At 37.7% G+C, this 13,211-nt stretch overlaps 1 protein-coding gene across 2 annotated transcripts in view; it reads right to left on the bottom strand.

The window, feature by feature from the left end:
- Window positions 1–3,964: 3,964 nt before the first annotated feature.
- Window positions 3,965–13,211, bottom strand: part of TRAK2 (trafficking kinesin protein 2) — a 63,486-nt gene continuing 54,239 nt past the window's right edge. For both annotated transcript variants that reach the window (XM_072813311.1, XM_072813312.1), the window contains 3 exons: window positions 12,421–12,669; window positions 10,489–10,594; window positions 3,965–7,966 (listed from right to left, as the gene is read on the bottom strand). In XM_072813311.1, the coding sequence (XP_072669412.1) occupies window positions 7,288–7,966; window positions 10,489–10,594; window positions 12,421–12,669 (1,034 nt within the window). In that variant the 3' untranslated portion in view covers window positions 3,965–7,287. The remainder of the gene's footprint in view (window positions 7,967–10,488; window positions 10,595–12,420; window positions 12,670–13,211) is intronic.

The following is a 13,211-nucleotide window of genomic DNA, read 5'->3' as shown; positions in this document are numbered from 1 at the left end:
CCTTTTTTTTTTTCCTAAAGATTTATTTATTTATATGAGAGAGAGAGAGAGAGAGAGAGAGAGAGAGAGAGAGAGAGAGAGAGGGGCAAAGACACAGGCAGAGGGAGAAGCAGGCTCCATGCAGGGAGCTTGATGTGGGACTTGATCCTGGGACTCCAGGATCACGCCCTGGGCTGAAGGAGGCGCTAAACCAGTGAGCCACCCAGGCTGCCCGGAGGGCCACCTTTTGAATTTGTGGGTGACTGCATGTTGGGCTTAGAGGTGGACTGCTGTACACTTGGTTAAAGCCTCTATTCGCAATTTTATATCAATAGAGGCAGCTCCTGAGACAAATATGGCTACAGGATCAAACCATCAAGAAGCCCCCTTTGATGTCTAGCCTTAACAATGTCCTAATTATAAGCAAGTAGAGAAGACCTGTCCAGAGATATGGGCACCCCCAAGTGCATCATCCAATCCAATCATAAAGAAAGTGGGGCCATCCATTATCTCCACAAGTCCATAGCCAACCCTATGGAGTGCCCATGGGGTACATACATTTTGCCTCCTGGGGGAATTTTGTCATCTCAACTATATAAAAGTGGTCAAGGATAGTTAAGTTATACAATTATTGGAGAGTTCATCCCATTTTCCAGTAGTTCAAATAATCATATGCCCATAGGGTCCTGTTATTATCCCCACAGAATAACAAGCATGAAGACTGTCTATACATGAGCTATTGTGGGAATTTCTCTGAAGCTGACCTCAGGTTGTCTAGCTTTGTGAACAACAAATGTTTAAAGACAATCAGAACCAGAACTTAACATCTGCAGAGGCGTATTATTGAACCATAATTTCTTTCCCTTATTTCCCTAGGTGGCCAAATCAAGATTAATTCATTTGAAAAACAAGTCCAATTTTAACAAATGTAGCCTAATTATTATTTCTAAGGAGATCTATTGGCTTCATAAAGTCAACCTTAATTCCTTACAGCTGTCTCGTTATATAAGCCTATGGATGTCTCTCTCAAATATGGCAGTTCAGTCAAAACCTTGGTAATATAACCAATGTTTCCAATGGTGTCTTGTTACAAGAATAGATTCTCATTGAACTTATGCAAATAATTTTAATTGCTATTGAACAAAGACTACTCATTGAGAATTTCTGAATTTCAGAGGGTTCAGGTACCCATTTGTTTCAATCTTAGTTTATCCTAACCACATATAAAATTCTTTTCTAGAGCTTTCCCTTTACAGAGCTACAACTTTCTTTTACATTCAGATTTTGCCCTAAGTCTTTCCTGTCCACATACGTAGTCTCATTTTGGGACAAAATTACTTTCTTTTCCCCTCAACAAAAATGTATTCTCTTTCCTTATACCTTTTTGTTTCTTAAATATTTTATTTATTTATTTGATAGAGAATGAGAGTGAGAAAGTGAGAGCACAAGCAGGTGTAGCACTAGGCAGAGGGAGAGAGAGAAGCAGGTTCCCTACTGAACAGAGAGCCTGACGTGGGGTTTGATCCCAGGATTCTGGGATCATGACCTGAGCCAAAGGCAGATCTTAACTGACTAACCCACCCAGGGGTTATACTCCTCCTTATACGTTTCTTTTATGCCTCCTATTTTCCAACAGAATTGCTTTCCTTATTGTTTCCATCAGTCTTAATTACAAATAGCAAAATTTTAACTCCAAGAACCTTTATTTCCAGTGAAAACTAAGTAGTAACTAAGTAGTTGTGAACTACTATACCAAAATTCTTTAGATTGGCAAATTTATGAATACATTTAATAATTTTTAAGAACATTAAGTTTTCATAGTACAATCTTTCAACGAGGCACAAAGCATGTTTTCAAATAGACCCAAGTATTTTTAGTTTCTCTGCAATAAGAAGTCAAAAGCAGACAAGCTGGGGATCCCTGGGTGGCTCAGCGGTTTAGTGCCTGCCTTCAGCCCAGGGCGTGACCCGGGATTGAGTCCCACATTGGCTTCCTGCATGGAGCCAGCTTCTGCCTCTGCCTGTGTCTCTGCCTCTCCTCTCTGTCTCTCATGAATAAAATCTTAAAAAAAAGAAATTCTCATAATCCTCCCATGTTGAGTATCATTAAAAAAAAAAAAGGCAGACAAGCCTATGTTCATTAATCAATGCTTTAGGATTTCATCTTATTTGGAAATGACTTAGATACCCAATGAATTCAATCCAACTTATCATTTAACTCAGCAAAACCTCAAAGTTTCAGACTTGATAGCTATCTGCAGGGTCAGATGGCCATGAAACCTAGCAAGATACATTCTACAGTTTTTGAAGAGGTCAAGATTTGGGGACAATGCCATGAAGCCTTGCACATATGGGACTCCAGACCATTTGGAGGAATTCTGGCAATAGAGGTCAAGCTGGAAAATAATAAGGCTTCCATGAAAGGGCCATACCTCTTGATCTGGGGACTTCGTGCTGAAGCCAGGAAACATTACATTAAAAAAGAGACATTTTTCTCAGGACTTGGGCATCACATTTGTTCCATTTTAAAGAGAATATAGTCCAGGCAGCCCCAGTGGTGCAGCGGTTTGGCACTGCCTGCAGCCTGGAGTGTGATCCTGGAGACCAGGGATCGAGTCCCACATCGGGCTCCCTGCATGGGACCTGCTTCTCCCTCTGTCTGTGTCTCTGCCTCTCTCTCTCTCCTCTGTGTTTCTATGAATAAATAAATAAAATCTTAAAAAAAAAAAAAAGAATATAGTCCAAGGATGAGTCCAAAGGAATAGGGGGGTTTGTCCCATAGAGGGGAAGATGGGCTGCTGATTCCCAAAGGGGCATCCCACTAAAGAGAATGGAGCTTCGACTTGTGGTTGCAATTTTGGTCAGGGTATCCCAGTGACCTGAAAAAGGACTAGAGTTCATATGGGGTGACTGACTCTACTGGAGCATCCCACCAAGGAGAGGGTTGCAGCAAATTGCAATAGCAATCCCTGCTGGGTATCCTCTCAACAGGGAAAGCTGGACACTAGGTGGCCAGACTGGGTCAGGAAAAAGGAGGGGGAAGGATGCACCACTCAGAGGCATAGGAAGGTGTTTTGCCTGTAGATCAAGATGGCAGTTGGATCCATGGGAACAAAGGAAAAGTGGAGGGAGGGAGTTCCAAAAGCAGCACATTGGGAATGTAGACCTCAGAGGAGATAGAGTGGGAGAGGAGGGGAAAGGGATCCTTTGTCCTCACAGGTACCAGCATCCAGCCTGTTCACCTTCAGACCTTTAGACCACATCAGGGAGTTGCCTTGGCTAGAGATGGCCAGTTGTCTGAGGAGCCCTAGGGTTAAGAGCTGAAAAGAGAAGAGGGAGGGGAAGGGTCCCTTTGAAGGGCAAGAAGGAAAAATCCCTTACTCTTTCAGACAAGAGCAGTTCAGTCAGTTTCTCCTGGGGCTTTGGATCCTGTTTCCCAAATACTACAGTCAGTCTCCTGAGGGAAAGTCCCAAGAAATTCCTGGAGAATTTGGGAAGAGTCCCAGGCCAGCATAAGTCCCCATATAGGACACCAAATGCAGGGCACTCCAATTCGGTAAGGGTCAGCGGTGTGGGTGGTGAAAGAATTCACCAATGCAGAACAAAAGAGATAGAAGTTTATTGAATATACCACAAGGCTGCGGCAGGCAGGACAGCAAAGGGGAGAGTGCCAAAAATCATAATTTATAGGGAAAAAAATGCTTCACATTTTCTCCATCTTTTCAAATTAAAGCTCTGCAATGACTTCTTTGTTGCTCTTATTTTACTAAGGAAACAATATGGCGAATATAGACACTTCATTTATTCTGTTTTTAAAAAATATCTCAGAAAATACAATAAGATCTCTTTAGTACTGTTGGTTTGTTTTGTATTGGTTTGGCAAGTAGAGGTTGTTTTCTCTACCAAAACCAGCATAATGGAAAGGAAAGACTCAATGCAGGATAAGCTATGAAAAGAACTGGGACAAAAACACAGAAAGGCAAATAAACACTTAAGAAGATACTCATGTTTATTATCTGATTTACATTTGACAAAGCAAAGGGAGGTGCACGGAGAGCTGTTTGACAAAGCCAAGCCCTAGATATCACACAACAGTATTTCCCTGGCTGCACCAGAGGCCCCTGAAACACCACTCCTGGGCAGCCGTGCTCTGCAGTGAAACCACCCAGTTGTAGACACCATGGGGTCTACACTGCACTGGATACAGGCCTGTGGGCATCTGACATCAAAGCAGTGGACCATTAAGCACTTGAGAGCTCTAGTTCCAGATGTCAAAAGTCAGTGTTAGTAACCAACGAGTACTAATTATGTACTAGAATGGTCAGAAAAAAATAACAGACTTTGAATACTGTATAAAATACCCCTTTAAAGAGAATCAGCTCTTGTCGTGAACTGTCTCTTTATTTCCTCCCTTTGCCAAAGTCTGTTCATTCATGTCAAATCAAGGACATAAAGTATAAAACTTTTTAAAAAACTACTTAACGATGGTCATGAAATTCTCCCTAAGACCCATGCCTAAGGCTATTTACATAAGATTTGGGATCATCATAATTCAGGAAAACTTTTCATTCTGAGCTCACAAAGGTATCCCTCCTATAGATAGTAGGATACTCAGAAATACCTGAGGTATAATCACTGAGAACCCTCCTGAAGGAGAAAAAAAAAGATTGGAGTTTCCCATACTGGCATAAAAGTACATACACAGTTGATATTGAAAAATTAAAATGCGACAGGACTAAAAAGTATAACAGATAAACGGAGGAGAAACTTCTACGAAGCTTCAGGTCTTCTCACTATACTTTGCACAGCTTTGTTAGAACAGAGATTCTCAGGCTATACCAAAAATGATTTTAGGTGGCATCTTTAAAAATAGCAAAACCCAATTTCAAAAACGGATTCATTTCTAGAGACAAGAATGCACCAGTATACAATCATTATGTTTCTGGTAGAATAGTAACATCAATTTAATTTTCAAAAACTTAAGTCTGGTTTTCTTTAATTAGATGTGCTTATTTGGCTGTGAATATGCCTTCACCCTGCTTCCAAAATGATCACTTTAGCATCAGTTATTTTAAAAAGTATACTAATTGTTTGGAACACTCCAAAATCTAGCTTAGTTCATAGCTATTTATATAAGATACACAAATCTGATAATTTAACACTTTGTACTACACTCTCTGGCCCTATATTTTCCTACTTCCTGATGTTTCTTGGAAACTGGCAACAGGAAGATTACCTTCTTAGAGAATAAATAAAAAGCTTTAAGAATCAGCTAAAATAAGCACCCCAGAGTTACTTAAGAAAGTAGAAACTCAGATACCATTTTTTAAAAAGTGAGTTGGGAATATTCTGGAAATTTCAACATCTTTAAACAAAGAATTCTTCTAATGAGTGCCTACCACATTCAGGGACACTTACATTCACTTATGGACCTGCTGGAATCCTTTCTGAACATGTTATGTGTGAGGTCCGCTGACTTCAGCATGACTGACAGAAGGGGAGAAGACACTATCACTTTTTTTGTTTTTAAGAAATTAGAAAAGTTTTATTAAGGTTCTAAAAAGCATGGTATACTCACACATTCTTACTACTGCATGCATGTTGGTTTTTCTACCTTTTGACACATAGCTCTTCATATAGGAGAGGCACCGTAGAGGGGAAAGGAAGGAGCCTCTTCAGCCATCAGAACAGGTACATCAATGGGAATCAAAGGAGCAAGACTCTTATCAAGAATTCTTCAGAAAACTGCCTTTCAGTTAAGTCAGAAGAAAGGAGCAAAACACTTGAAAATTAAGCTCCAAAAAGATCAAGTAATATGCCTCCCATTAAAAAAAAAAAAAAGTAATTATCTTCCTCCCTCATCTCTTCTCCATCATGCCTTTCATATACTGGCATTTTTTTCTGAACTGTCCTGTGTAGAGAAAGCCATGTCATTTCATGAAGAACAGACCTTGTTCAGCAACACTTGGAAAACAGATCTGTTTCCTCCCAATTCACAGCCTTGTGTCACACTGCTGAATGCTGAAACCTAATCCATGAGTTTCACTTTGCCATTTCACAGAATTTGTAAAAAAAAAAAAAAAAGGAATCCCAGGAAAAAAGCAAAAGCTTTGACTTTCCCGTTTTCCCATTAAAAAGTTCATTCTCTAATTCTATATACATCAAGAAAAAGGCAGTGACATTTAAAAAAACCACAATCTCAAAGCAAGCACCTGGGTTTTACTTTAGCTTATAATAATTTAATAAGCCTGAGAATTTTTGTGCAAATACATGTCATCTTCAATGAAAAATATGCATAGCACTTTGGAAAAAGTTTAGTTGCAACTAACTTTCCTTACAAAAAAAACATACAGACATAAATACACAACATTCCCTAATTCCTACTGATTGCACTTCTGGTTTAACCCCTTCCAGCCTCCAAGGAAATTTGAAAGACAAGTAATTGTGTTCATATGCCTTGGCCACTATACTTATCTAAAAGAAATATTCTGAAAACAAGTTTCCTTGGTTCCAACCTACCCATATTTTCCTTCTTAAAGTAAATCCTTCCTACCCGACCCCCTGCCTCCAATTCATGTTGTATTTTTTTGGAGGTATTGTATAAAAATACAAATTTAAAAATGAACTTTTATTAATCACAAATACAAAAGGAATTTGGGTGGTGTCTGGGCCCCTACTGGCTCAAAGGCTTGAAAACAGAAAACAAAAAGGGAGTTTCCACTATTTTGATTTTATGAAAAAGATAAAATTCCTTATTTGCTAATGCTGTGTACATACCATTTGATGGATATGTAATTTAAACAGACATTATTATCAGGGTAAAACATAAAACTATCTCATTTGTCTCAGTAACAGACTGGGCTTAGCCCAGCAGCTCTGCTTTTTATAGGCAATGGTCAAAGCTGCTCCCTTTCTCTTTCCATCCCCTAACCTGGGTTCTTCCTGCTTTTGCTTACTAGAAATAAATATGCTAGCAGGTTCAGTATATCTGGTATATTTCGATATTACTGAATTTATTGTCCAGTAACTTTTTATTCTCAAGATAGGAACACTCAACTGAATGAGTGAATTAAACCTTTCTTCCTTTTCTGCCTCCAAACACTCATGACCCATTCATTTATACTTTCAATTTATTAAACCTTATTCATTGGAGCCTCATCCCAATTCTGTTTCCATTCTTCCACTTTCCCCTTTCCACATTCACAACCCGTCTACAACATTCCTTGTCTCTCAGTCAGACCACACTATATGTATCAGTGCAAATCTATCCTTCATGTGCTAATTTAAGAGGCCACTTAACTGCTGAACCTCAGTTTTCCTTCAGGATATCCATTTTCGGTGAAGTTGTGCAAACTGGAGTGCCAAAGCTACCCATCATGACTGGAAGACTCTGATTCCTCCTCAGTCCACTCAATAAATTGCTACCTGAATTTAAGTAAACAGCAGAGTCTGGTCTTTGAAGACCAACTTCTGCTTCTTGGCTTCTTCCATTTTCCTGTGCATCAGGGGTCTTGATCACTCTGGCTATCCCCAGTCGCTTCAGCCTGTCCACTAAGTTCATCTTCAACTGGCCAATGTCAGGAGGGTTCCGTGTAGGTCTTAAACCATACATCTCCTGGAGGAATGTTTCCGCTGGTCGAGAGGCCAAAAAATTTTCGGAGAGATGCACTCGAGGCTCAAAGGGCAAAGGAGAAGGGCAAGGTGAGTGAGATGGTGAATTCGGTGGTGTGGAAGGAATAGCCAGGGCTTTAGGGATAGGCTGGAGAAGGGGGTTCTCTGAAACTGGGCTGTGATACACTTTAGCAGAAATGCCGCGCTCTTGTAGAAGTTTGGCCAAGCTCATGGTGCTACTGAAGGTTATAGTGGAATCTCGTCGATTGGTAACAGATTCACCAATGCTGAGTCTATAGGACATAGCAGGAGAATTCACCGCCGTGTTTGATGAACTGCTACCACTACTTCCACAGGATAATGAAGGGAACCCAGAGCTTTGAAAAAAAGAAAAAAGAAAGAGAGAGAGAGAGAAAGAAAGAAAGGAAGGAAGGAAGGAAGGAAGGAAGGAAGGAAGGAAGGAAGGAAGGAAGAAAAGGAGAGTGTTTAAAAATAAAAAGTAATTTACAAGTCAGCATTTAAAGTAATTACATTAGCTATCTGTAGTAAATATAGAATAAGAGGCAATACATCAGTAATTGAACTCTGTAGAAAGATTTGAAGATTAAGAATTTTGATATGTTACTTGAATGACTGGTTAATTGCAATTTGTAACTAAGTTACTAACTCATTGAAACATACTCCTTTTCATAGGATATGAAAAAGTTTACTCTTAGATAACTTTATTCCTAAATTTTAACTCAAAATATGTATCTTTGGGAATACAACTAAATTTTATGATAGAAATTAAAGACAGTAACCTTCAGAAATTTTTATATATTCATTCCATATAGTGAAATACACCAGAGTGAAACAACCCATGAGTAAATAATTGTCTGTCTTAGAAAATACAATCTTTTATATTAAACCTAAGATGCTCTTCTAAGAGCTCTTCTTCTTTTAATCTTACAATTTTATATTTCTAAGAACTCACAAAAGTTGAAATTGTTAAATTTCCATTTTCAAGAATGTTAATTCCAAACAATAGTAGTATAAGGATACCTATGAAACAAATTTTTCTTAACCTTGACTTTGAACATATGTTTCTGGGAAAACAAAAATAATTAAAAGCTTTGACAACTATTGGAAATTTCTTATTCTATTTTGTTAGAAAGAAAAAAAAAAACCCTAAGAAATCGTGTACTCAAGGAAATGGTGACAGAATGAAGGGACTTCCTTAGCTAATTTCCCTCCCTTGAGAAAATGTTACCAGTATTTAATAGATAAACTATCACTTTAACAAAATACTCAGATAACAAAATTCTTAGTGATTTTAAACAGTTATTATTAAAACTAATCATCTGTTAATAAACAAATTTTCTAAAGTACCAACTGGTATGAAAGAAAGAAACTACAAACAAGTTTGACTCCTTGGTTATACAAGTCCAACTAAGAACCTCTAATTGGATGCAGTCTATAGACTATTCTCCCAGTTTCCCACCTCCCTGGTTCTACTTTACCATAGAACTGCCTGTCCTTTCTCTCAAACTGTACACCTCATATGATGGTATTATCTTGTACTGAGAATCCTCCCAAGAACCCATTTTATAAAACTTGTTATCTTACTGACTATAAGAACAATGTAGAAAAATTGCAGATATGCGTGCTCATCACAGACTTTATGGAGATCTTTATTGGATGAAATGTAAATGCTTCCCTAAATAATTGATTTGCTCTTATATACATTGAATTATAGTCTTATTTCCCTCCACACTGGCAGCTAGAAAGATAACAAGTATTTGCATCCTTGTTTTTTTCTATTTTATATCCTTCATATGCTTCATTTTCCTTTTCTACTTGTAGTTAACATTATCTCAATGCTCTAAGTACCTTTGAAAACTACCTTAGATTCTTTTGGGAAGTGGTAGGACAGAAATAGCAGCAATGTGGCTTAATAAGAACCCTCACCTATGTGTTAGAATATGCATGTTCTAGCTTGTGTAGTGAATACTTTGGCCTTGCCCAGAGGGTTCTGGCCTTTGCCCTCAGCTGCCGGGAGGTAATCTATGCCATGTCTGACATGTTTGTTTAGGATGTGTCTTTGTTTAGGATGAAGGCTGGCCATACTAGGTGAGTCTGGCTACACCTAATAGTTTTAGGATGAAGGTTAGCCATGCCAGAGGACAATTCATGTGATTTAGGCTAGGGCCTTTAGGTTAGTGAACCTGGAGGTGAGCTCAACTAATGTGGGTGATAAATCAATCATCATGACTATGCACTGAAACTTCACTAAAAAATCTGGACACTGAGGCTTACATGAGCTTCCCTAGTGGGCAATACTCTGCATGTGCCATCACACAACAATGCTAGGAAAGTATTAAATACTAAGGACAAGGAAAACTTTTCATGTGGAACCCTCCCCAGACCTCTGACTTATGTCTCTTCCTTTGACTAATTTTAACCTGTATCCATTCCCTGTAATGAACAGCAATCATGAGCCTAATAGCTTTTGGTGAGTTCTGTGAATCTTTCCAGCAAATTATCAAACCAGAGAGTGGTTTTGGGAACCTCCAGTGAGGGCAGTCTTGTGCTGAGGACTGGTCCCCCAGATCTTGTAGTTTAGCTTACTCTGGGTATAGTTGCAGCTGGGTCATTAACTGGCCTTTGGACCGGTTACCTAAACTATCTATGCCTTAGTTTTTTACTTACACAATACATACTCACTTGCCCTGCCAACTTCAAAGAGTTAAAATGATCAAAGGAGAAGATACAATGTGAAAATATCCTAAAGACAAATGAAAATATCCTAAAGACATTAATTAAAATTCTGGGAGTTAAAATAAAGTAATTTTTAAAATAAATTCATGAAAACATAGTTAAGGAATCAAGCTTTAGGCCTCAAATTGCCCAGACCCCTTACCTGGGGGTAACCTGAGTGATATCAGAAGGATGCAATATCCTACAGGTGGTGAAGGTGAATGTCGAGTTTGTGCATGACAGACATTTGCCTGGGTTTGAGGTTGCAACTGAAGTAGAGATTTTAATGGAATCAAACAAAATTGAAAGACTAGGTTAATAATGCAAAACATTCATCACTATTAATTAAGCATTAGTCAAGGTTCTCTTGCACAAAAATCACCAAATATGGAAATGAAATATACATAAATATCATATTAGTATCAACTGGCTAGTATAGAGCTGAATCCTTCAATACTTTAAAATTATAATTCAAAAGGATTAAAAATAGCTTAGAAATAAGAGAAATATATATTCTGAAAAAATACAAACACCCCCACACAAGATCTAGTCTTCTAGATCTTGTTTCTAGCCAAACTATCTACTTCAATGGTTTTCAAAGTGTGGTTTGCAGATCTTGTGGGAATCCATAGGTTATAGGTCAAAATTACTTTTATAGCAATGCCAAGATGCTATTTGCTTTTTTGACTGGGTTGGCATTTGCACTGCTGGTGCAAAAGCAATGATGAGCAAAACTGCTGACTCCTTAGCAAAAATCTATAAGCTATATCAAGCTATGCTAATATTCCTCACTGTTGTCCACCCACAATAGTAAAAAAAGAAAAGAAAAAGAAAAAAAAAAAAGCCGGATTCACATAAGGATGTCCTTGATGAAGCAGTAAAAACTACTTATTAAATCTTGACTCTATATTTTAATATTCTGTGTGGTTAAATGGGAAGTAAGCATTAAGTATTCTGCTGCATGCCAAGACACAATGGTTATCTAAAGGAAAAGCACATGGGCAACTGAATTGAAATTTTTTCATGGAACACCATTTTTACTTGAAAGAACAACTAACAAATTACAGTTATTCAGACTTGGCTATCTGGCAGAAATTTTCTTGGAAATGAAGGTAGTGAGCCTATCTCTTCAATAAAAATAGCTTACAAGATTTGCTGTCAGTGACAAAATTTTATCTTTCAAGTGAAAATTAGAGTTTTGGAGAACTCATACCCACCCTTGAGAGCTTTAAAGCTTTCTAATACTAAAAAGACTTAACTGATGAGATACATGGTGATATTAATGTAATTTTAATATATTATACAATGAAATATGTTAACATTTCGAAGATATGCATTACTCAGTGAACCACTATTTTCCAAATGACCAGTGCATGATGTTACAAAATCATGCTTGGGTAAAAGATGCATTCAAAGTGTAAATAGACCAAAACATTTTGTAACTAAGTATGACAAGTTCACTGATAGGTTTGGATTCCATATTGCTCTATAAAGCTTAAATAAGCTATCACTTATCAAGTTTTGGTATAATATCAAAGAATTATCCACAAATACCTGAAGAGGCTATTAAAATACTCTCTCCTTTTACAACTACACACCTGTGTGAGCCTGCATTTTCTTCATACTCTTCAGACAAAAAACCATATTATAATAGACTGAATGTAGAAGCTATATGAAAATCCAGCCATCTTCTCTTAAGCCTTAAGTGAGAGACTTGCAAAATTGTAAAAACAAAACCATTCTATTCATTACTTAAATAGCTATTTTTCATAAAACATAGTGTTAGCATGTAATTATTATTTTTAAATGAGTTTATAAATATTTTGATAATTTCTCAGTTTTGATTTCTAATATGGTAAATAGCAATAGATATAACCCACCAAGACAAGCTGTCTGTGATTCTCAATGATTTTTAAGGGTATAAAAAGATCCTGAGCCCAAAAGGCTTACGAACCACTGTCACCACAGATATTAATTTTCTTCAACTCAGGACTGAGTGCATTCAAGTTAAATTTAAAAGGAGGCTGTCAAGTTGCCATACTGTAAGTCAGAATACAGAATTATTAGACTACACTCCACTAAGCACTGTTCTTACCTGTAACTGGACCACTAGCTGAAGTAATAGCTGGAAGGAAAATTCCTGTTACTGGCTTGGATACTGAAGGTTTCTGTTCCACTTGAAAAGTGATACCTTCCTCTTCATCCTCTTCTAAATCCGAGAGGTGATAGATGGCATCCCTGGGCAACTGGGTAAAGCCTTTAGTGATGACACCTGGTCGTGGGTCAAGAATGGTTCCTAAATTTGGTTGAGCAAGCTGCTGCCAGTGGTGCAAAGTTTGTGATCCTGAATGTGCAAGACCAAAAACAAAACAAAACCCATAAAGCATATTTTAAATTTCCCACAAATATTCAATCTTGAAACAGAGGCTAAAATTATATGTATAAAAAAGTAAGGATAATAATAAAAGGACTATATGTGTAAAAAAATAAGGATAAAATTACTTAGTCTTAATATTTTGGTAAAATTTTATAAAGTTCTTTGTGGAAGACTGACAAGATGTTAAAGGTATGAATGATAATCTTTCTGTTTCAAAAGTAAAGTTTACAAAGGACATCTATTCTTCCCTATGCTCATGACTCTCCTTTCCCTAGGCTCTCCAGGGAGAATAGGAACATGAAGGAGATGCTAAAAGGAGGATATATCCCCATGGTTTCTAAGAATCATGGTGAATGACCATCCCAAGCACCCGCACCAGATGCAATATCTAATTATGTCACTACAGACATTTCACCCTAAAGGGGGCAACTCTGACAAATACCTGCACTGATCATTAATGAATGAAACTAACTTGTATAACCCTTGAGTTTGAAGGGTCCTTCTATATT

This window comes from Canis lupus, chromosome 36 (genome assembly GCF_048164855.1).
Source record: "Canis lupus baileyi chromosome 36, mCanLup2.hap1, whole genome shotgun sequence".
NCBI lineage: Eukaryota > Metazoa > Chordata > Mammalia > Carnivora > Canidae > Canis > Canis lupus.
This window is presented reverse-complemented; position numbering and strand designations above follow the sequence as displayed.